The sequence below is a fragment of the Carassius gibelio genome, chromosome A12 (genome assembly GCF_023724105.1).
Source record: "Carassius gibelio isolate Cgi1373 ecotype wild population from Czech Republic chromosome A12, carGib1.2-hapl.c, whole genome shotgun sequence".
NCBI classification, from domain to species: Eukaryota; Metazoa; Chordata; class Actinopteri; order Cypriniformes; family Cyprinidae; genus Carassius; species Carassius gibelio.
In genome coordinates this window covers 6419115-6444520 of record NC_068382.1, presented here as the reverse complement: position 1 = coordinate 6444520, position 25406 = coordinate 6419115, and the positions used below count along the sequence as shown (strand labels likewise).

Genomic DNA, 25406 nt, shown 5'->3' with positions numbered 1-25406 from the left:
GGCGTATACGACAGCATGTTCTAGTTCCTGGCAGACTTGAACTTGAACTTGAACTTGAATATCCTTCGGACAGCCATTAAAGAGGAGTGGACCAACATTCCACAGGCCACACTCAACAACCTGATCAACTCAACGCGAAGGAGATGTGTTGTACTGCGTGAGGCAAATGGTGGTCACAGCAGATATTGACTGGTTTTCTCGGTAAAGGAGAAGTGCTCCCTAACAGAGATTTAGACAGATTTGTAAACAATATTTGAGATGAAATAGGCCTTTTCTGTAAACAGAAAAAAGTCTTACATCTTTGAGTTCAGCTCATAAAAAATGGGGGCAAAAACAAGTGTTGGGTTTATAATTTTGTTCAGTGTAATATAATATTGGAAGGATTTTATAGCTTCAAAAATAAGATAAGATAATATAGATTCAAGATAATATAGATAATATAGATTCAAAACAAGTTCTATAAATAGTTCTATAAATGTATTTACTAATTCAGATTTGCAAGAAACTTTATAAAATAAAATAAATGAAACGACAAAACATCAAAAAGTAAGAGTTCATGCATTAGGACTTTTATTTACTTATGTATTTATTTATTATACCCAAGGTTAATATTGATCATTTCATAATACTGCATTTTTACTTTTGTAAATTAAACTACACATACAACAATGTTTTGTGACTTTAAGTGAAAGTGAAAAGTCATGACATCTACCAAATATGGTGACCCATACACAGAATTGGTGCTCTGCATTTAATCCATCCAAGTGCACACACACACACACAGCAGTGAGAAGTGAACACACACCCGGAGCAGTGGGCAGCTATAGATCTAGCGCCCGGGGAGCAACTGGGGGTTCAGTGCCTTGCTCAAGGGCACTTCAGCCATGGGTATTGAGGGTGGAAGAGAGCACTGTTCATTCACCCCCCACAACACCTGCCAGCAACGAGACTCAAACCTGCAACCTTCGGGTAACTAGTCCAAGTCTCTAACCATAAGGCCACAGCTGCACCTATAGTCACATTAGTTTTAAAATGTAAAATTTAGTTTCATTGTATTGTGTTATTTAATTAATTTTGTTTTATTTTGATAATCTCTTCAACAGGACTACTGACTCTTTTGCCTGTAATAAATTATCATTTATTAAGTATAAGTTATAATCGAAAATATGCTTTATAAGAATAATATAATATAGTATATAATATATATATAATCTTGATGCTTTTATTTGTAAGATTCAAAACACTGCAGGAACCCAAAGTATTCTATCCCTTAAAAAATATGACTTATTCCCTTTAAGTCCTTTAGGTATTTCCCACCTTTATAAAAACTGACTCAGTCACCTATGTGTGCTTGAGCTCTTTATGGTGCAGTGAGTACACAGCAGTGTTCTGCTACATAACAAGACATTCAGAGCTCACGTGTATGTTCTCCGTGACTTTATAGGAACACAACAGCAATAAACATCCAGAGTCACTTGGGAGAACTCGTTGATGTTTGGAGGGCCACAGGAAAGCCTGAGCCTCTCCATTAAGGTCTCAATATTATCATCAAGCCTTCTTTGGTTGCAGCCCTCACACGAGGAGATGTTATCATGTCTCTATTGCTGCCGCTACATCTGTCTGCTCATTATAGCGCAGCAATCCAAAGTATGTATTAGAAAAACAGAACAGCTTCATGCTTTTCCTCCACGCAAAAAGGCCTGTGTGTCCTAAGAGTCATTTTAAAAATTAATGTCATTTGAAATGGAATTAATTGCTTCCATAATACATTTCTTTCTTTCTTTCATGTGGACAAGGATGAATTCAGAGTGCCATAGTGTATTTTGTTTTTGTTAGCTCACGAACATCTGTTCAGTCACACACAGCAGTAGAGGCCCATAGATTTCTCACTGTTTGTTGTGCAAGATGTCCTGACACCAGATGTGCTAAATCATGTGACTTATGAAGCACAAAAGAACACAAATTTAAAAGCTAATGAATGGAAGAAATTTATAGGACGTGTATTTTGTGGAATCTTAAAAACATGAACGCAAATATATTATTCATCTGTACTTTAAGCCTCTTGGAAAAAGTGGTAAATATATTGGTTAGGATACTTTCCTCCTTAGACCGCCTTAAAGGGGGGGTGAAATGCTCGTTTTCACTCAATATCCTGTTAATCTTGAGTACCTATAGAGTAGTACTGCATCCTTCATAACTCCAAAAAGTCTTTAGTTTTATTATATTCATAAGAGAAAGATAGTCTGTACCGATTTTTCCCGGAAAAACACGACCGGCTGGAGGCGTGACGTGTGGGCGGAGCTAAAGAATCACGAGCGCCAGTAGGCTTTTGTGTTGAGAGTGTTTGGAAGCTGTGACACCGTGAGGAAAAAACCAACCAAAACAAACCATGGCTAACAGTCAGATTCAGCGTATATTTATGATCCAGAATCAGACCCGAGGCTGAAACTGAACGAGAGCAGCAGCAGCAACGACTCGCTCCGAGCGGGGTTCAAACCCGGGTCTCAGGCATCGGAGGTGGACGCACTAACAAGGAGGCAGAGATATTTTAAGCAGTTTTACTCACCGCCTGCGGTTCCAACACACGATCGTGGCCCTTTTTCGTTGGGATTGCATCATCCTAAGAAATAAACGATACGCAAATCCGTCGTCAAACTGGGCCTTGTTTGTAAAACAAGCATCTTCGAAATGCAGGGAACAAACAAACACTTGCACAACTCCGTTGATGCTCTGTAAAAATAAACTCCATCCACTGGTCTCTTAATGCTGTTTTTTTTTGGTAATCTGTGCAGGGTTGTCTTGCCCTGGCAACCAAAAATAGACTTCTTTTGTGACATTTCGCGACGCTCTCGCTCTGATCAGTGAATGTCTGTTGTGCTCTCAGTGCTCTGCTATACGGGAGCGCGCTCTTCCGGCAGAAGTGCCCTTAGCACCCATATAAGGAAATTCCGCTCCATCTAACGTCACACAGAGCCATACTCGAAAAAAACTTTCCGAAACTTGTGACAAACTGGAAGGAGTATTTTTGGAACAGAAATACTCCTTCAAACGTACAATTTTTGAAACTTTTTTTGAAACTTTGTCCATGTTTAGCATGGGAATCCAACTCTTTAACAGTGTAAAAAACTCAGTATGCATGAAATAGCATTTCATCCCCCCCTTTAAAGTTTAAAGCAACAGAGTAAGTCTTGAGGCTGCCATCTAGTGGCTAAGCATTCCTAAAAGTGTAGTGTAAATGCAGTACGTGCAGTGGTTATACAGTACATAAAATATACCCACACCTGTTACTACACAACATTTGAATTAATATGGCCATCAATTTCTCAGCCATAAATAATAAAAATATGCTGTTGTGCCTTACATCATTTAACAAGTTAACTACACAGAATAACTACACTTTTTTATTTGTTTTAATTAGTCAGTTTTGTGATATAGGCCTATTTGGAACATTGACTCCAATATGTCAACAAAATGAAATGACTGTTTTACTACTGTCACATGGAATTCATGCAGTATATATCATCATACGCCCCAGCTCTAAAGTGAGAGTGACCAATGTATATTTCTCAAACAAACATGTTTCTCAGGATGTAGATGCATTCTCCCTGGACATTTTTTTTAATACTAACTGCTATTGCTGTCTTTTACTGCAGCTGTTTTCACTCACAGTGGCAGCACTGCAACAGTTTGCACGTCTCTCAGCACATGACACAACCCACTGTGGGCATTTCCAAGCAGTCCATATAACACTGCAGCCCCTAAAACAGCATGCTCCATTTAGCTCACGCCATCCCCTGGGTGGATGAACAACTCTTTGAAAAGACATTTCCCTCTTAAACTCAACTTCCCCACTAATCCAAATGTTAGAAAATACAAAAACAAATCAATGGATCCTAAACCGATCACCAAATGTCAAGCTTTCTATAGCCAGTGGCAGTCCAGCAAATTCTTTCCACATGATTCAGCATGATGAATCATAACTGTGATGAACTGATTTGGTGTATTTAGCTTGTTGGTTGTTTGATTTCTCCACTTTTTTTTACATTCCCCCACTGTGTTTGAAATGACTGATTTAGACTCTCAGAGGAATGTGTTTCAACAGATGTGTTTCTCACCACAGTCAGCGCAGTGTAAGCTTATCAAAGCCAGCTGTGGATGGAGGTGTGTGTCAGCAAAGCATCCATAGATGAATCTATATTTAAACACTAGTCCAAAGGTGTGAGCAAACCATGTGAAAGAACATCCCTGATGGGTTTTTCTAGTTGGCTCCTGCTAATTGTTACTATATATGTACATCATTAGGGTATTTCATTGATAGCCATTCAAAATAAAAAAATAAAAATAAGTTTGCATAATACTGCATAAATTCAATTGGGGTGAATGAGAAATCTAACAAATAGCTGTTTTCATGTATTATGGATTGATTACAGGTATTGTAATATAGTGTGTAAAGCTCTGGGCTAGAACTGCAATCCATTTGGATGCTGGAAAACCACCTATAGGATGGTTTAAATGAGAGTGACCAGACATCTCCATTTTCCTGGTGACAGACAGTGACCAGTTTTTGGTGTCCTGTCCCCGGAAATGTCCTTGTTTTACAGCACATTTAAAGCTGCGGTAGGGAACTTTTGACGCTCTAGCGGTTAATAAACAGAACTGCTTGCGTCTTGTGGAAGAACATCGTAGCCGGAACTACTTCTCTCTGTTTATGTCTATGAAGAATCACAAAGGTACTGGGTTACTCCGCCGCGGTACCCCCGAAGCAATCTAAAATAGTCCGAATATAAACACTTATAGGTGTACCCTAGTGATTCAGGACAAGCTAAAAACACGGTTTGGAAAATGGATTCATGGTGTACTCGCTTATTATATACATTTTTCTACATTTTGAACACAAACAAAGCTACGGACCGCAGCTCTGATTGGTTGTTTTTTACCGGGAGCGATGGAGTTTCTGCAAATGGCAATAGGACACTGGGAGGAGCCAGAGGAGGTTTAATAAATATGTAAAAAATATTTTTTTACAAAAGTTCCCTACAGCACCTTTAACTGGATAAGTCAGGGTAGTTCATATACTAACTATAAATGTTAAATACTGTTTGTATTTACCATGTAACAGGGCCTGAACAAGGTGCCAGATTGTGTTACACACAATTTTAAATGTTCCTGTTAAAAAACAAACAACTATATATATATATATATATATATATATATATATATATATATATATATATATATATATATATATATATATATTAGGGCTTGCATAGACTAGTCGAGTAGTCGAGTGATCGACTACTTCAACCACTAGTCGGCACTGTCTGAAACAATCGACTACTCGAGCATGCATTAACCATAATGCGTACAAAGAGTTTGCAAATACAACATGAATTTTAGGATTACAATATTGTGTATATATAGCTGTTACTTTCTATGACCTTATCTATTTTGCATGTAAAATTAGAATATGTAAATAGGAATGTGCCTGAAGCCGAATACCTTATTCGGAATGGCACGGATAATGACTTCAAAAATGAATAACAGACTAGGAATAATTCTGCCTGAATACTCGGCTGAAGCTGGCACAGTCCAGAGTTTACTAGATAACAGGTGAGCCAGGGGATCAGCGCAATATTATACGGAGAGCTCTAAAGTCAAGAGTGTGAAGTAAACTTTATGATTGAAAAGAGCACAAATCAAACACAGCATTGCTGTTGTCTCTCAGGGCATCTCTCAGAAATCAGAGCTTGGCAAGGCTAATATCACCTTTAATAATACATCATACACATTCTATTGTATATATTCAAAAGGCAATGCTTTGAACCTTAGGCTACGATATGATATGAATGAATGGATTAAGCACAGCACTCACAAATCAAACAGCTGCGCTGCGTGTCTCAGTCTTTTAAAAACCAGTTCTTGATTCTGTCGTGTTCAAACGATCACTAAACGTTTGTCATGACATCTCTCTGCTTGCATGATAAATATTATTTTTGAAATGAATAATTATTTTAGTTTAACACAGCATACTTATTCAGTGATAACTATGAAAAAAAAGATAACGATCTTACTGTACGACATTGCATCCGAATGCAGATACGAGTGATTGGTACAGACACAAATACAAATACTGGCTGTTTCATTGAAATTTAAATATGTAATGTCATAATAGTTTTGACAATTTATATATGTAATTATTGTATAAGCCTATTAATTAATAAGCATTTATTGATTAAAAAAAGCAATTTAATGTCATTTACAGTAGCATGAATATATATATATAGTAAATATATTAATTATTATATTATATTAAACAAATACTCAAACTTAGCCTAATAGGCAAAATAATAACCAATTATTTTTGTAAAGTCTTTTTTTTAAGTTGTAATTTTGTCATAATACTGTTTTGATCAGTTTTTTATCTGCAATGATTAATACTTACTGTTTTTCATGGTGTCTTTGTGTGTGTATTGGTGAATTAAGTTCAATCAAACTATTCAGAGTGACTATTTACACTAAGTCCAAATAGCCCGTCTTGTTGGCTGAAGCTATTTACACTAACTCCATCCACCAACGTGTGATTTGGCTAGTCAATACTACAAGACAACCGACATTAGTCAGCATCAATGGTGCAGATGGAAAAATGTGTGCCGTATTCATTTTGACACGATCAACATGGGTTTGAATCACATCCAAAAAAGGCATTTATTTTCAATGAAAATGAAGAATATGATTTTTAAAAAAGTTGAAAATGAGGTATCAGGTAGGGTTAGGACAGCTGTAGGGTGTCACTGTCTGGTGTGCAAAACAAAGCACACAATGAAGTATAATCAAGAGTTATTTTAATAATCCATAGGAGAGAAAGGGCATAGCCAAACACAAATCCAAACGAAGAAACATCAATAGCAGAAATAGGAAGGAACAATGCAAAACACAGGCTTTAAATATTGAAAATGTAATCAAGAAGAACAGAAACAGGTGTGAAGCTAATTAATCAAAGAACATGGAAACGAAATAGGTAGGAAAACAGAGACAGAGAAAACTAAACCAAAATAGATCATACATGTGACATAGGGAGGGCTTTGTTGTACCAATAAGGTGGCATCCATTTAATAGTAAAAATGTTATCAGTGTAAATAGAGTCTATAACTATTTACACTTAGTGTAAACTTGGGGGGGGGAGTTGTGGCCTAGTGGTTAGAGAGTATGACCCCTAACCTTAGGGTTGTGGGTTTGAGTCCCGGGCCGGCAATATAACGACTTGAGCAAGACACTGAAGCCCCAACTGCTCCCCGGGCGCCGCAGCATAAATGGCTGCCCACTGCTGTGTGTGTGTGTATACACTTTGGATGTGTTAAATGCAGAACACAAATTCTGAGTATGGGTCACCATACTTGGCTAAATGTCATGTCACTCTTTTTCTCTTTTTAACAGCATATCACAAAAAATGTGTACTGTAAATAGCCTCTATCGCTAAGAAAATATGCTATTTTGGCTTTGATTTTGGCTTTGATATTGTTTTTAATTTTTTAGAAATCTGGTCACCTTAACTTAAATGTTGTAACTGTTTTCTTAATAAGGTCTTAAATTGCTAGAACATATAGTGTAAGCCTAGATATTTCCATGAACATCTCAAGAATCCCAAACAATTTGTTAGTGCTTTCCACAAAGCCACCCTCCATCATATTCATAACAACAACTGCACCAACGGTATGAAGATTTATGGTTTTGAAGTAATTTAATAAGCCATTTTTGCTTTGCATGCACAAATTTGTAAGTTTGGCGCATTGTGGGACCCTTGAACACCATCCACACCAACATTGCTTCACTCTGTATGCAATAGACACATAACCTTACGTTTCAACCACTCTTGTAAATCCAACCCTTACCACCCTATGCCACTCAAAGCTGGTGAGGTGGACAATAATTGCACACGTGGAAGCTGAGAGATCCAAATCATCGGCTGTAATCCTACAAGCGATAAATCACACTGGATCAGCACATTTGCATGAGAAAAGCCACTTTGTATGCGATTATATTGTTTTTCCCACCTAACACCACAGTATAAACTGTGAACCTCTAGTGAGCACTTCACTTTGACCACAGAAAATGGTCACATTACATAGAATTTTATCTAAGGCCAGTCTTTCTGTAGTGGCTAACTCTAAACGCTCTGTATGTTTTCTGTTGCATGGAATGTTGCTGGAGTGTTTTGTAGTATTTTGTGGTGGAGAAATTCACGTCCGCATGGGACAGTGATTTAGTGTGGCTTTTTCACTCATTCCCTCTGGCACTGATAGCTGTCATCATGAGTTTCCTTAAGCACCAGAACAGCAGCTATAGCACAGAAAGCCAGACATGTAGTGTTAGAACTGGAGCCTTATGTTTGTCTTCCTCCTTCACAGAGAGTGAATTATATGGCTTGGCATGTCTTGTGGGTTGCTTTAGATTTAGTAAAACTGTTACTAAAACATGTATGGGCTTATTGGAAATTATTATTTTCTTTTTTTTTTTAAGATACACTTACGTTTTTCCCATATTACTGGTTGTCCTTTTAAATTTTTACATTTTAATAAATGTTAGTTTCAGAAAGTATATCTTCTCAACTTAATTCATAATTTTTTTTATGTATTAATTTATGAAACTATAAAAAATAGTTAGGTAACCATACCTAAGACGTTCCCTTTCAGTCAGTCATGTTCGACAACACTGATGTTAGGGGTCCCTATGGAAAACACCACAACCACTGAACTGTGTTAAGAGGGTTGGTGTTTCAGATGTAAGTAACACCTGGCATACCAAATCGAAACTTATTAAAAGTTGCTCACTGACAGAACACCACTGAATACATCGCCAGAATCACCAGCAGCAAGAGAGGTTTCACTTCTCTTATAATCTTTTAGAGATGAATGGAAGAGTGACCGCTCAAACACAAGCAACCACTCGGCTCTGAAGTAAAAATCTAAATGAGTGAATACATGATGCCGGCCTCTTGTTTACCCCGTATGGGGGAGTGACTGGGCATGCAAATTCCACTCGTCCACAAAGCCGAAGAAGCAGCTTGTTGGAGAAGCAGTTGTGACAGTGGCAAATAAATATCCAAGAACAGATTACTTATTTACAACTACAAAAAGGAGACGACAACTGAACTGGAGAAGATGGCACTCTTACAATCTCCATAAGGTCTTGTACCATGGCAAACTACATTGCTATGTTGTGTATGTAATGATAATAGACTTCTATGCTTTGTTTATTTTAAATTAGAAGGTATAACATTAAGGTATATTAAAGGGTTAGTTCACCCTAATATTAAAGTTATGTCATTAATTACTCACCCTCATGTTGTTCCAAACCCGTAAGACCTCTTAGTCCTAGAGCTGTCCCTCCATTGAAAATGTATGTACGGTATAATGTCTATGTCCAAAAAGGTAATATAAACATCTTCAAAGTAGTCCATGTGACATCAGAGGGTCAGTTAGAATTTTTTGAAGCATCGAATTACGTTGAGCGCAAAAGAACTGGTGAACCGTTTTCTTCAGCCGGTTTATTGAATCGAACTGTCTGAAAGAACCGGTTTGCGGAAAAGAACCAAACTTTCCATCACTACTGGTGATACGAAAACCGATGCAACCGGTTCTTGACTCAAGAACGAGTCAATCCTTCGTTCGTTATCTGGCTCGGCTCGGTGTTCATTTTCAGTTCTTTCTTCACAGCACTTCAGTCAGTATACTGTAAATTACAGTAAATGAATTACTCCAGGATATTGGTTTGTTTTAACTCAGAGGGAGTGTCAGCCACGTTAAAAAAGTTAACAGCTTAAGTCATTTGTAGATTGATGCTTATTGGAGATGCGAACCATTTCAAATGATTCAGTTCGATTTGGTGGACTGGTTCAAGAAAATCAGGTTACATCAAATGATTCGATCACAAACCGGATATCACTAAACTGCAGGGAACGCACTCACAACAGAAGAGAAGACAATGCTGAATAAAGTCGTAGTTTTTGCTATATTTTATAAATGTATATTTGTGATGCTTCAAAAAATTCCAACTGACCCTCTGATGTCAGATGGACTACTTTGAAGATTTTTTTAGTACCTTTCTGGACATGGACAGTATACTGTACATACATTTTCAATGGAGGGACAGAAAGCTCTCGGATTGAATCTAAAATATCTTAAACTGTGTGATGAACGGAGGTCTTACAGGTTTGGAACGACATGAGGGTGAGTTATTAATGACATAATTTTAATATTTGGGTGAACTAACCCTTTAAAGTGCATGTAGAATTGACGTGCTGTTACATTTCTGGAGAGGTGCATGTCAGGCTGCGCCATAGGCTATGCGTGCTACGCACAATCACTTTGAAGCAGAAGTATAAATCAGCCTTCAGTGGGCGGTTCTTGGGTGGAAAACATTGTAAATGGACCAGACATTTGTATAAATGCAATTAGTAAGAAGTCTTTCTGTGGGACACTAAGCAGATGTTTAATTCATGTTGGCAAGAAGGTTGGGAAAGTGGATTAGTTCAGGGGAATGTTTTTTATTTTTATTTTTGCAGCACAATAAGACAGATGTTTATGGTGCGGAAGTCAATGACAGAATGAGCAAGTGCTGAAATTATATAATTTCTGTCTGGAATTATTTAACCATGAGGCACTGTATGCAGTTTTCTGCCAGCCCTACTTCATGTGAGATATAACTGCTACATAAATCAATTAATATATGAATGATCATATCGATGAACGATTATATTGTTGATAAAAATTCTTGATGAAAATAATAACTAGATTTTGACATTTTCTGAAAGTGTACATTTTGATTTCCTATGCAGAACAGACTTACTACTGTGAGGAATTTGGGGTGTGTTGTTTTTGTTGTTGTTGTTGTTGTTGTTTTACAAAACCATTCAAAAGTTTGAGTTTGGTAAGATTAAAAAAAAAAAAATCAAAGAAGTATAATATGCTCACCAAATACAGTAAAAATAGTAATAATATGGGATTTTATTAGTGTGGAATAACTGTTTTCTATTTAAATATATTTTAAAATGTAATTTATTCCTGTGATGCAAAGATGTACTTTCTGCATCATTACTCCAGTCTTCAGTACAAGATCCTTCTGATATCATTCTAATATACTGATTTGCTGCTCAAAACAATTGTGCTGATTAGTTATTGGTTTGCTTAAGTACTTTTCCTTTTTTTTTTTTTTGCTAATGGAAATGCTTTATATGGGTAAATAAACCTTATGACATGACTTACACTTATCTATTTTTGTCATTCAGATCCACATATCAAAGTTAGTGGTAAGAGGGACAATGTGAAGGAAGCCAAGGAGAAGATCGTGTCTGTCCTGGACACTAAGGTGAGCATGTCAAGTCATATTGAGTGATTCTTATTTGATATGTCACTGCGCATTCTTTCAAAATGCCTTATTCGTCATCCCTGTCATCCTTGGTTGCTGTAGTAGCTGGATGATTTGGTTTAAGGACAGCTGTGACATTTGAAGCAATGGAATTTAAAGATCCTGAGAGGAAATATGTGGAGCCTGACATCAGGAGCTCTGCATATATTTATAAGGAATGAATCATGACTTAAACCACATTGGGTAAAAGGAAGACAAATGCCATTGCATGATACCATTGGGTGACTGTGAAGACATTGGGGGTTCAGGAGCAGCTGGCATCTGTGGTATCTGCTTTATCAAAACATTAGAGATTGTTATAGAAATTATACAACTGATTTCAGACTATATCCATTCTTCTGGTAATTTGTGCCAGACATAATGCAGAACATCCACCAACTCCAACTGAAGAGTTTGTTGTAACATCACTATATATTCCCTCACATTTTGGATGTGAAATGGGAAATTCTGTGTATTGAAATCTATCTGTAGACTTGATGTAATGAAAAACTGACTTGGCTGTAGCTGATAGATCTAATTCAGGTTGTTGCAACATTAATGAACCTGCTCAAAGGGGCGGGGTCTTTTTTCCTGTATTTAAAAGTGAAGCAATTTTGTTCACTTTTAAAATATGCTCAGTGTTTTAATATTGAAAGTGCAAGCAACTTCCTCGGCTCAAAAAACACTGCATTAATTCCAAGCACAATTAGCCACCATGAGCAAACAGGGCATATTTTGCATCAGAGACCAAGCAAATAACACTAAAAGTAAAAAATAAAAATTCAGTAAAGAAAAAGTAATAATGTGAAATATCTTTACAATTTACAATAACTGTTTTGTATTTGAATATATTTTCAGATGTAATCCCTGTGATCGCAAAACTGTATTTTCAGCAAAAATTACTTTATTATTATCAATGTTAAATTAAATTTTTCTGCTTCATATTTTTGTGATAATTTTTTTTAAATCAGATACTTCTGGTATATATGCGGTACTGCTATTGGACAAATAATGGCATAGAAATTACACCTTTAAACCGGGATGGCTATGGTACAGCAGTTAATACAATCTGACTCTTTTGTTTCCTCAGAGCAATCGTGTGACTCTAAAGATGGACGTCTCACATACCGAGCATTCACATGTCATTGGCAAAGGGGGGAACAATATCAAGAAGGTGATGGAGGACACGGGCTGTCACATCCACTTCCCTGACTCCAACCGCAACAACCAAGCTGAGAAGAGCAACCAGGTGGGAATCTGACTTACACAGCTCATGTAAACATGTCCAGAAAAAAAAGAGAAAATATTAGAAACTACTCAAATTTTTGCATAAACAAAAAATTATGCCTATTTTTAGGATCTGTAGAATCCTTAGCAATTAAGCACAAGTTTTCATTTACATACTGTGTATGGTTTACTTTGTTATTATTTTCAGTATGCTGTAATACAGTATTTTTTTATTATCATAAGATAATTGCATAAATATAACTGCAATACTGAAAATGGGGGTATGATTGATTGTCATATAAATCATGATAAATGTCAAAAATCGTTCTAAATGTTCTAAAAAATAATAATAAAACTAAATAAATCGGTTGGTAATAAAATAAATATATTATGCTGCATGTTTTCGATTTAAAACAGTATTACAGATTTACACAGTAAAAAACTGTGCTTTTCTGTAATATTATTACATAACTGTTTTCTGTTTTATTATAGTGTCAAATGTAATTGTATCCCTGTGATGTCAAAGCTGAATTTTCAACATCATTACCTTCAGAATTCATTCTGATATGTTGATTTGATGCATGATTAAGAAACTTTTACATATTATTATCAATGCTGAAAACAGTGCTGCTTATTGTCCGGATTATGCTTTTGTAACATTATTTATGTAAGTCCTTGATCAATTTTATGCATCCTTGCTGAATAGAAGTATTAATCTCCTTAAAAAAACTTTAGAATTGAAGAGTATATGCAAAAACAATAATATTATTTAAACGTATAAATTATATGTATATTTAAAACTACATTCTTGTTATTTTGGGATGAAATATAACCTGGACATGTTCTTGACAGGTTTCTTGAGATTCACTCATAATTTTCATATCAGGTTTTGGGGCCCTGTTTTGATTTCTTGAAATGAGTTTATGTGTAACTGAGATGCTGAATGCTTGCATAATGTCTGTAGCCTAAGGGAGAATTAAGACTGAGCCATAATTGGGTGTGAGACGGCTTTTCAGCCTTGATGACGTGGGGAATGTGGAAATTGAATAATGTCATGGCTCTCCCTCGGTGTGGGCTCATGTGTTGGGTTCAGAGTGGCTGGTACTTGCTGACAGGTGAATGAGAGCCAGTCAGGCTAGAATGAAGAAATCTTACCTCCTAGTGGTGCTCACACGATAGCATTTGGCAGACGAGTATTTTTCATTCTTAAGGGATTAGTTCATGCAAAAATGAAAATAATTTACTCGCCCCCATTTCGTTCCAAATGCATTCCTTTGTTGTTGTTTTTTCCTGTGGAAAACAAATGAAAATCAAATAAAAATGTCAGTGGAAGAGCCTGTATGACGTGTGCAGTATATTCATTCATCATGTCATATGTTAATATTTGTTTTTATTGTTTTAAGTCATACCGAACGATGTACTAAACACCACTTCCTTTACTTCAATGAACATGTGACTTTCTTGGTCCTTTTCTGCAGGTGTCCATAGCTGGCCAGCCAGGAGGAGTGGAGGCCGCCAGAGCCCGAATTCGGGTAAATAAATATTTATAATATGATAAAGGCAGGAAGTAGAAGTGGGGAGGCTGTTATTTATCTTGAGGAAGTTGACAGGTACAGGGGTTGTTAACATAAATGATTTTTTGGATGAGATAAACACATTCCTCAGCATCCCGGCAGTCCTGGCAACACAACAATCAGCATTCATCTTTCTCCGGATGTTTCTACAGTAGTTGAGAAAATGCTGCTTGGATCAGGACTGCTGCCCTCTGTTGGTATTGCAGTTTCAATGGCATAAATACCATCCTTTCACAAAGCTGTACATGCAAAAGCTTTTTAATATGATAGAACATGCTGAATAAGAAGGTTGTAAAAAGCATTTGACACTCAAGGTCTTGAGTTTTACTTATAAGAGCAGCTTTAATAATGGTGGGATGCGAAACACATGGTGCCAACTGAAGCTGGTTTGAACTGCAGTTCTAGTGATATCTGCTCCATCCAGACTCTCTCCTCGGATTTCACCAGCACACATGCTTCCTCCTCAGAGAGAACCAAGAAAAACAAGCCAAAGCATTCGAGCACAGTGGGCTTTATAAGTGTTTGCATAAAGACTGAGCCCCAATTAACTCAAGGACATTCTACACAAGAAAGATCATTGATCATGACCCACTTTACTATTGTTTCACAAAGCAATTTGTATAAAATCAGTACCTTTGAAAAACCCAGGCTGCTCCATTTTTCATATCCAAAACATATAACGTTCTGTGGGTGAAATGTACATTTGAGGGAAGGATGTTAGTGGGGCAGCCTCTCTTCCTCGTTCGCGTGACCAGAAATGCTGGAAATTCTTTTCCACTTTACTCTCTTCAAAAGATCTTCACCCACAGTCGTATTGGGCCATTACACCCATGTGAATGGTATAGTGCGAGCCTAATTCTCACGCACAATCTCAAGTCAAAAGTTTAGTCTCAGTATCAGACCAACTTGTTGTTTGTATGCAGATTGCTGCTTTAAATTTAGAATTTTTTGTTGTTGTTATGAAACCTGACAGGTTTCACTCTTTCCATTAAAAGTGAAGGGAACCACAAGTTAAAAGATATAAAAAGGTTTTTAAACAAATCCATTAAAATCAAGCTGTTTAATCTAAGTCTTAGATAAAGTCTAAGTGCAAGATAGGGATGTCTTATGTCAATGATAAGTTATATTGTCAACAATAAAGAAAAGATAAAAATTATATTCACTTTTTTATTTTAATTAAATTATTGGTAGTTTTGGTAAATTGGCCATTTTCAAGAAAAGCTTAAATGTAAATGACTCTTTTTTTTTAATTATTTTTGTTTTGGTTTTTTTACAAATAAAAATCCTTACATTTTGGGGAATTGCATTACATTTTACCATCTGAACTAACCTTGCCTTGTCATAAAAAGTTAAAATTTTTCCTCAAAAAAATTAGAATAACATATTATTCCAAACTTAAAGGCAATAGGTCACACAAAAATGGAAATGTTTTCATCATTTACTCAACGGCTACAGTCAACTGTTTGGAATGACATGAGTGTGAGTAAACAATGACAGTAATTTCTATTTCAAGTTTTATGAAATAAGGACAATTGTATTACCCTGACATTTTTTACTTTATGGTCCCCAGTAACTATCAAAATGTATTTTAATTCAGAAATTAAAAACATCATCATAGAAGAGTTGTATTCAACATTGAGCATCATTCATCATTGACCCACAAGCAGAGTGCTTGTATTACATGTTTGTGTATGAAACCGCACGTGTTTGGCCACGTCTCAACACACGTTTAAAGTTTAGCCTTGCTTCCTCAGAGGAACGGAGTTCATCTCAATGGAATGATCAACAGAATATCTTCCTCACTCTATGGATGCATGTTGTCTATGAAAACAGAAAGCAAATATAGAAGTTACTGATTCCACAGAAAGTCAGAGAAAAGCTTAGACCTCTTGTTTGTAAAAGATCGGAATACAGCACTCCAAATTCCTTGTTATCAATAAGCAAAACAAAAGCACAGAAAGTTTTTGTTTGGAAAGCTTGGCATAGCCTATGCACAAGCCTTTGCATAAAAATAAGCATGATTATGTTTTTAATAGCTGAAAATGAGGAGAACCATTAACAAAGATGAATGATTGAAATTCCAAAGCTCACTTCATGATGGATACCATGCTCCCAGCTAAAGTTGAACCTTAAAATAAACATATCCTTGTCTAAAGGGAGAGTGACTGTCCCCACCACATCTAAAGGGGCAGAGAATGTCTTTCATTTTGGCCCCCGGTACAGAATATGAGGGTTACTGGAGCCCCCGAAGCATATGGGACTGATCAGAGCCACATTTTTAAGGCTTAGCCATTCATTCTGTTTACCAATTCAGTTTGGCAAGGCACTGTTTCCTTGGCTTTTGATGACCCTAAATCACAGTAGAATGATGGGAAATATTTGCTTATTCCGCTTTGTTTCTAAAGACTTCATTGCTTGAAAGTCGGCCAAATGCCCTGCTAGCAGTAACTGTAATTTTTGTCAGCATTCATTCAGAGAAAATCATTATGCACACAGCTGATTGTACACTGTGTGCATTTACAGTCAATCTATTTCTTAGCTGTGGCTATAGTCCCAAAATGCAATCTTGTTCACAGCTAAGCAGGAGTTGATTTTTTGAAGCATTCAAACAAAAATGAAAATTTACCCACCCTCGGACCATCCTAAGTGTAGATTAGTTTTTCTTCATCAGTTTTGGAGAAATTTTGTATTCCATCACTTCCTTACCAATGGATTCTCTTCAGTGAAGTGGTGCTGTCAGAATGACAGTACAAATTCATCAATGTGTTTTAACTCTAAACCATCACTTCTGGCCAAAAGTCCACAATATCCATAATAATGCTATAAGAAAGCAGCAGGTGTAATGCACACAAGCTTTTTGCTTCGGAGCTGAGCGACAACATCATTCTGCTCCATCCAGTACCTTCAAGTGACTATGAGTTCAAGGCACCTGTGGAACCATGTAAGCATTGCACCGCACACTCAGACCCCTCTGTGATCCGCTCACAAGCTGCCAGATTTGGGACCCTGCATTCCACCTCGCTGCTCTCCTTGCGGGAGGTTCCATTGGTCCTGCTTGCACGGTTTCTGGGTGCTTGGCTTGCGCTATCCAGCCTGTCTTGCTGGCTTTGGTGTACCATCAGCCTCGGCTATGCGATTCTGTTCACCCGGCGTCCCCCCAAATCCAGTGGTGTCCACTTCACAATAGTGAAGGCTGCCGATGCTCCAGTCTTGCGTAGCGGAGATCGTGAAGGATTGGGTTTTACAGCACTTCGTTCATTGTACCAAAGAAAGGCGGTGGGTTACGGCCAATCTTGGACAAATTAGATATAAATTAAATATTACGTCATCGCGGTGTTGCCGGAAGTTCGCTTTGAGTGCACACGAATTGCGGCAACACCGCAATGATGTCATATTTGCCGCGCTCACCCAAGCAAACTTGCAAATGTGTAGAGTATAAATCAGCCTTGTTACAGAGAAAGGGGCCGATGGGGTTCTTCTTTGGGAGAAAAAATTCACAGATTTTTTTTATTTAATTTATTGTTTTTATTTAAATGTATGTGTGTGTACTTCTAGGATGTTTGGCTGGTAAAATAAATGTTGTCAATTCAAATCAGAGAGTCTTCCATGTCTGGAATGGATGTATTCTTGAGTCTATAAGGTAACAACAATATAATGAGATAACCTTGTTTAAAATTGGTTTGGCTAAAAGAACATTTTGGTTTCGTCTATACCAGGGGTTCCCAAACCTTTCCATTCTACAACCCACCTAGACAAGTGTAATCTATTTCACGACCCACCAAAATAATTCTGAAAAAAATAAAATGGTTGACATTACTTTAAGCCTAATCTTACATAAAAGTTTGATGACAGAAATTAAGTATTTAAGAAAAATAACAATTTTATTTTAGAGTACAACTGAAAATTTTACTACAAATATTTAAGTTTTAATTTTTGTTTACAGACGTTAAAATATGAAGTGTCCATAAAAACGTGAAACAGGCTCATTCCAGTGAACTGTAATCTGTGCTGATGTGTTTTGTTGCAGAAAATGCATTCATGATCCTTCCGTGTGTCGGCGAGAACGGAGCACAATCCAACACTTTTTTTTGAAAAGCATAAGAAGCAAAGCAGAACTATCTAAAACAGTTTGGAGATGAAAATATTTGTGAAATAGGTAAAAATAATAATAATAATAAACATATGTGTCTCGTTTTAAATAAACAAACAAACAAAAAAAACTGGGTGACATTTAGCTCAGACTAATGTAATGTATTTTTGCAATGGTTAAATGTTCAGCAATATCTTCAAAAGATCTCTGAACTTTGGCAAATTTTTCTCTAAACAGAGATGATACGTCAAGGAAATATTGCGAATTTTGTTATGTGGAAATGTTTAAATCTTGTAGTATTACAATTAACCCTGCATTTGTGCCCTGCTCACCCTGTGCATGTGAAATGCTTTTTACAAACTGTTTCCCGAACAAAAAAAAGTGCAAAGTTCAAATGCAAATTTAGCTGCAGCCAAGTGACTTTGTGCAACCCACCTTGTTCCATTCTGTGACCCACAAGTGGGTCGCGACCCAGAGTTTGAAAACCCCTGGTCTATACTACTAGGTACTTGTCAATATTACAGCATAGGTTGAATAGAATGGCATTACTAAAAATAAACTAAAATACCATTTTCATTGACTAAAACTAGACTAAATGTCATCAGTTTTCGTAGACTAAAACTAGACTAGACTAAAAAGACTAAGAGTCGGAAGGATCTGAGGTCAATTCATGCCATTCGTATTCCTGGCCTGCTCAACTGTACAGCCGATGAGCTGTCTTGAGCTATGCTTCAGGGAGAGTGGCGACTCCATCCCTGGATGGTCCAGCTGATTTGGAGACGTTTCAGATCTACTCAGGTAGACATGTTTGCTTGTCCAGAGACCTCTCACTGTCAGTTGTTCTACTGTGGGGCCTTATTGGCCCATTCGGAACTGGTTCCCTGGATTTGTGCGACAGCCCCTCCCTGGCAGATTCCTCTGAGGAAGGATCCACTGACTCCACGGATCTCCAGACCTCTGGAAACTTTAAGTCTGGTCCCTGGATGGAACGCATAGGTTCTAGGTGACCTATCCCAAGAGGTAGTTGACACCATCACTGTGGTGAGAGCCACATCTACGAGACACTTGTCTCGCCTGTTCGTCAAGTAGTGTTCTTCTCATCAAGAATAATCTTGATTCCCTTGCCTGGCTATGTGCCCAAGGTTCCTACTACTTCCTTCAGGGATCAAGTAGTGAACCTGCAAGCACTGCCCCCAGAGGAGGAAGACCTATCCCTAGATTTGCTCTGTCCCGTCCGAGCCCTGAGATGCTACGTAGACCAGAGACAAAGCTTTAGGACCTCAGACCAGCTCTTTGTCTGTTACGGAGGCCTGGCTATAGGGGAAGGTCGTCTCTAAACAGCCATCACCCTGGCTTATCAGGCACAGGGTGTGCCCTGCCCATTCAGGTTGCGTGCTCACTCAACTAGAAGTATTGCATCCTCCTGGACGCTGACTCGTGGTGCCTCGCTGACAGATATCTGTAGAGATGCGGACTAGGCAACCCCCTTACACGATCGCTAGGTTCTATAGTCTTCGGGTGGAGCTGGTATCCTCCTGTGTTCTCACTTCAAACGGGTAGTGGCACTGAGAAGTCCTAACTTGCTCTAACTTGCTAAAATGTACTGTAGGCCCTGTAGAGCTTCTCCGTCCCCTTGGCAGCCAGATGTGGCAGAACAGAATCCTTAACAACCGGTAGAAGGCTGGGTTTCATATGTGAGACCTAAGTGGATCCCATATGTGTAAAGTCCACTGGATACAGTAGCTTCAGAGCCTGTATTTCCCAGGCAGACTTCTGCCATTTCCAGGAGGGTTACAATCACCTCCAATTTTTCATATGCACCTAAATGGATGTTCATATGTGTATATGTTTAGACTCACATTCTGACGACACCTATTCACTGCAGAGGATTTAAAAATAAAAATAATACTTTTAGGATTTTACATGTGTGCATTCAACCCAACTCATTTTTTCACAAGGTTTGAATCTGTTCCTGGCCAGGCTCCTGTCTTTTTTTTCATAGTTTCCTGTTTACTCTATTCTGTCTCTTTGTATCAAAATGTTTCAAAAGCCCCCCAAAAAAGAAATGGCCATTTGAACCAGATTGGGTCTGTTGATGGATTACCCATAATCCTTCCCCTGCCACCAGCAGAAATCACAAAATTGATATCCATCTAATAAATATAATTCAATATCGTATAGATTAACTGCTGGGTTTTTTGGTCTTTTTTCAGGAGCTGCTTCCACTGGTGTTGATGTTCGAGCTGCCAGTCATAGTGCAGCTGAACCCTGACCCCAGCTCTCCTGCCATCCAGCACATCTCCCAGACATACAACATCTCTGTGGCCTTCAAACAGAGGTCCAGACTCTATGGAGCAACAGGAGTGGTGCGGGGCTCGCAGAATAATTCTGCAGCCGTGAAGGTGAGACATTCATAAACATCTATATGGGGCAGGTTATGTTGTTTTTTCATGGGAATTGAACACAACCTTTTGCTCTACTAACGCAATGCTCTACCACTGAGCCACAGGAGGGTTGTGAAAATTTTGTAGTGAAAGTGTTTGGTAACGTGTTGATTATTTATATTGTGTAAGGGTTTTTTTTTCTCAGGACAAAAATCTGAGAAGCAGATTGATTTCTATAAGTAAAATATCAGGGTTTCTGAGGGCTTAAAAGTCTTATTTCAAGATTCCACAAAAAAGGTCTTAAAAGGGGCATAAGATGTTGCATGTATTGCTAAACATCTTCTTCAGTATTTTTGTCTTGTTTTCCAGTTCAAATATCTAAACATTCTAAAATGAAGATATATTTACTTAAGATGAAGATATGATGTAAAATTTTTATTTGTTTTTAAACAAGAACCAATATCTGTAAATGGGATATGAAAATTTATTTTCCATTTGAGTTCAGTTGTTTTTCCTTAGTCAATTTGTTGATATTTATTAATTTATTATTATTATTATTAATAATATTTCATAAAATGTACCTTCACAGAACCTACAGAAACCCTACATTTTAAAAGCATATTCCTATGGGGTGATATGTTTGCAAGCATTTTCATCTCCTAAAGGGAACCTCCTCAGTAGCTCCAGAAAAGATCACAGTAAATCCTCCAGCACAAACCTACACAACCTGTGGTCTCTGTGTGTCTGTGATGTTTTTCCGGTGGCACTGAACTCTTCATGTTGTGCTAATGACTGCCGAAAACACTTTAGACTGAGGGTCTAGTGTGGGAACCTTCTTCCATCTCTGGTCTTGAGGAAGGGCCTAGGGCTGGAGTTGCCCTGTGGGCTGCTGGCTATGCCTGGAATGTGTTAAGAGCTGGAGTGAGGATTTATTTGCCAAAACCGCCTACGAACATGGCCAGAAAGGAACCCCATAAGAGCCCCTTTGCCTTTCCTCTCTTCCCCTAGTTTTATGGCGTGCTGAAAGAAACTCCCAGATGTAGGTCATTCTCAGGTTTGTACATGCCAGATGGAAAAGCAAGAACATAAAGAGGTTCTTGTTTACTAAAATATGCTCCATTAATGTGAAATAAAGCAAATCTTGTTTTTTTATTTTTATTTTATTTTTTGCCTTTGTAAGGGCTATTTTTATTATAACCTTATTAAATGTATGTGTTGTCTTTTATGTCAAATACCTTTTTATTACAATTACTTCTATCAATAAGAAAACTATGGACAATTACCAATAAAATTTGATCAACAAATCTTTAGACTGCAAACTGGGCACAGAAGCTGTCAAGGTTTTGGCAAGGAGGAACTCAGGTGCAGACAGGATTTACAACACAAACAGGTTTATTACAAAAAGGGGAAAACAAAACCCACGAGGGGGAAAACACGGAGCAAGGTAAAGACTAAATAACTAAAACAGGACTGGACTGACAAGATAAACAAGGACTCTAAATACTAACTATAAACACTCACGGTAATACAAGGACTTCAGCAGGTACAGCACAATCTCACACACAATCACAATTGTAGAACACCGTTGAGGTACAATCACAATGACAGTGAACCGACGCAAGACAGAGCACACTAGGAGATCTAAATAGGGGTACTAATCAAGACACGACAGGTGTTACAGATAGGACAATCACGACACGACTAGGATAACAAGGGGGCGGGGCAAGGGAACGAGACAACACAAGCACATGGCCCAAAGACAAGGCCATGCGCTTGTACACAAAACATGGGTCTGTCATGATCCTGCCTCAAGACTAGGAAAAATCAAGGACACGAGGGCAGAATCATGACAGAAGCTGCATCTGAAATGGCAATATGTTTGATAAAAGCAAACCATAACATCTTAATAGCATAAAAACAAAACCATGGAAGCTTGTTTCTACCACTAGATTAAAAAACATTTTTAATAAAAAGGTTATTGCAACCTTTTATCTCAAAAGTCTTTATTTTTGTCAATTTTGAGTTGACATCTCACAAATTCACATAATTCTTAGATCTGTGAGTTTATATCTTGTAATTGTAACTTATAAATTCACATTCACGCATTTATACAGTATCTCGCAATTCTGAGAAAGATCAGTTAAATGTAAAGAATGAATAATTGCAACTTTATCATCTCGCAGTTCTCGCAATTGCAAGAAATAAAGTCTTTATAAATATATATAAATATTTATATTTATAAATAAAGTTATAAAATTCTGATTAAAAAAAAAGTAAGCTCACAATTCTAATATTAGAACTGAGACGTTTCTGAGATGTAAACTTGCAATACCAAGAAAAAATTCAGAATTTTTGGCAGAAACAAGTTTCCATAATAGTATATAAACTAGCAATAGCAATTCTGAGAAAAAAAGTCAGATTTGCTTTATGTAAACTTAAAATTGTGACATATAGAATGTGAAATGTAAACTCACAATGATAATAAAAATCTGAATTGTGAGATGTAAACTCACAATTCAGAGAAAGTCCAAATTGAGAGATATAAACTTGCAATTGCAAGAATAAAAAATATTGTTTGAGATAAGAAGCCAAATTTTTTTAGTAGAAATGACCTTCCATACAAAACAGAGACTCAAAATGCTGCAGTCAACACTTTTTGTTTGTGACAGTTGTAATAGATTAAGCTTAATTGTGCAGGGGCATTTCTTTGCTTCCTTACCTTGAATTTTGGAGGCAGTTTTGCCATTTGTCCCCGTTAATTTCCAACCCTGGTGTCGTTGCAGAGAGGCACGGCAGTGTTACTGGAGCACCTCGCGGGCAGCTTGGCCAGCTCCATCACAGTCAGCACACAGCTTGACATCGCAACCCAGCACCACCTCTTCATGATGGGCCGCAACGGAAGCAACATCAAGCACATCATGCAGCGCACAGGAGCGCAGGTCCACTTCCCAGACCCAAACTGCCCGCAGAAGAAATCCACCGTCTACGTGCAGGGAACCATTGACTCTGTGTGTCTGGCTCGCCAGTACCTGATGGTGAGAGATTTTTTTTTGTCCTTTGTTTCTTATCCCACAGCGTTTGTGCTGAAATGAATGAAAAAAATTCCACACTTGCAGCGCAGTGACTCATTTTCATTTTACAGTTCTACTCTTGTTTTTCAGTAATAGGGTCAATGACATGATGCTTATTTTGTTTGTCCTAATTTATCAATTTATTATTAAATAAATAAATAAAAAAGAAATAGGAATGATATCATAGAAAAGACCCCTGCAGACCCTCACGACTTTGTGTGAAGGTCAATAAATATCTTACAACATCAGATAATTAGACATTTTTATGAGAGTTAATAGCAATGCACTGAAATTTTTGCAACCAAAAATATTTGGCCAAAATGTAATTTTCGGTTTCTAACAAAACAATTTTAGAGGGCCAAAGTCATTAATCAAATTAATTTACAGCTTGTAAACAATATCACAAATATTACATAATGTTACATTTACTTTTAAAAAAACATATTTATTATGTTTTTTGTTTAAATGTCTATGTTTCAACAACTAACAAATGTGTGATTAAAAAGTTATACATATAAACAACTTTTTTGTTTTTGAGTGTTGATTTTTAAAGTTGATTATTTTTGGTTTCTTTTTTTAATTTTTAATTACTTTTTTTTTCAGTAAATAGCCATCTATCAACTGCAAAGTAAACCTTAGAAACAACCCAGAACACCTTAGAATGTATTACGAATGTTGTCAAGCTGAACAGGCGAGCATGTATTTTCTTCAAAAAATGTAAAGCTTTAGTTTCTCTCAACTCTCATTTAATTTCATCTTCCCTTAAGCCATTACAAAAAGCAACTCTGGTTTGTCGAATTATGTAGTGGTCTTTTTCAAATTAATGGTCTCCAACCAGCACAGAAGAATAATAAACTGTCAAAGGCAGGGGCACCAGAAGAAAAACCCAATTCTTTTGAGGAACACACAAGTGGAGAGCATTCCCTCGCTCCGAAATCAAAACAATTAGCCCTCCAGCACGCTGTGGTCCTCTCTGGAGACAGATATCAGCCGTCTGACCCCGCAAATCCTGATTTAAACACTCATCTGGAGGCAGAGGGAAGACACCATACTCAAGAATAATTTATTCACAGTTTTTGGCTCAGTTTAGATCCATTAAGGCCATTTTTAGCATTCACATTTATGACTGTCATAGCAGGCTTCCCACCACACAAATTGCTCTAGAACTTTTCCTGCATATGTAGCAGTTTCTTAAATGCCTGCGGAGTTAGCTGTGTCGGGAGAGGAAAAAGAAGGTCAAGGCCCAGTAAAATGAAAGCCTTACGTCTGGAGAACCTGCCGCTGTTTTTCTTTTCAACATGAGAAGTAGGTGATTTATCACTGCTGAATAACTGTAGCTTTGCTGCTTTAGGACATAGGCCAACAGAGTCCTTGAAACACTTAAAGTTCGACTTTATGAATGATTTACAAGGGTGCAGAAAAACGTTGTTTATTTCTTTCTCTCGCTTTCTTCCTTGTGCTTTCTGCAGGGCTGCCTGCCACTGGTGCTGATGTTTGATATCAAAGAGGACATCGAGGTGGAACCGCAGTGCATTACTTCCCTAATGGAACAGCTTGATGTGTTCATTAGTGTCAAACCCAAACCCAAGCAACCTAGCAAGGTTTGCACACTCACAGCCACAAACTCTGACCTAAACCCAACCTTACTGTACATATG

At 37.4% G+C, this 25406-nt stretch overlaps 1 protein-coding gene across 1 annotated transcript in view; it reads left to right on the top strand.

Moving 5' to 3' along the window:
* Positions 1–25406, top strand: part of LOC128024993 (protein bicaudal C homolog 1) — an 85633-nt gene that overhangs the window by 44823 nt on the left and 15404 nt on the right. The window contains exons 4-9 of the mRNA XM_052610928.1: positions 11285–11364; positions 12494–12652; positions 14109–14162; positions 20508–20696; positions 23462–23713; positions 25219–25350. Of these exons, the coding sequence (XP_052466888.1) occupies positions 11285–11364; positions 12494–12652; positions 14109–14162; positions 20508–20696; positions 23462–23713; positions 25219–25350 (866 nt within the window). The remainder of the gene's footprint in view (positions 1–11284; positions 11365–12493; positions 12653–14108; positions 14163–20507; positions 20697–23461; positions 23714–25218; positions 25351–25406) is intronic.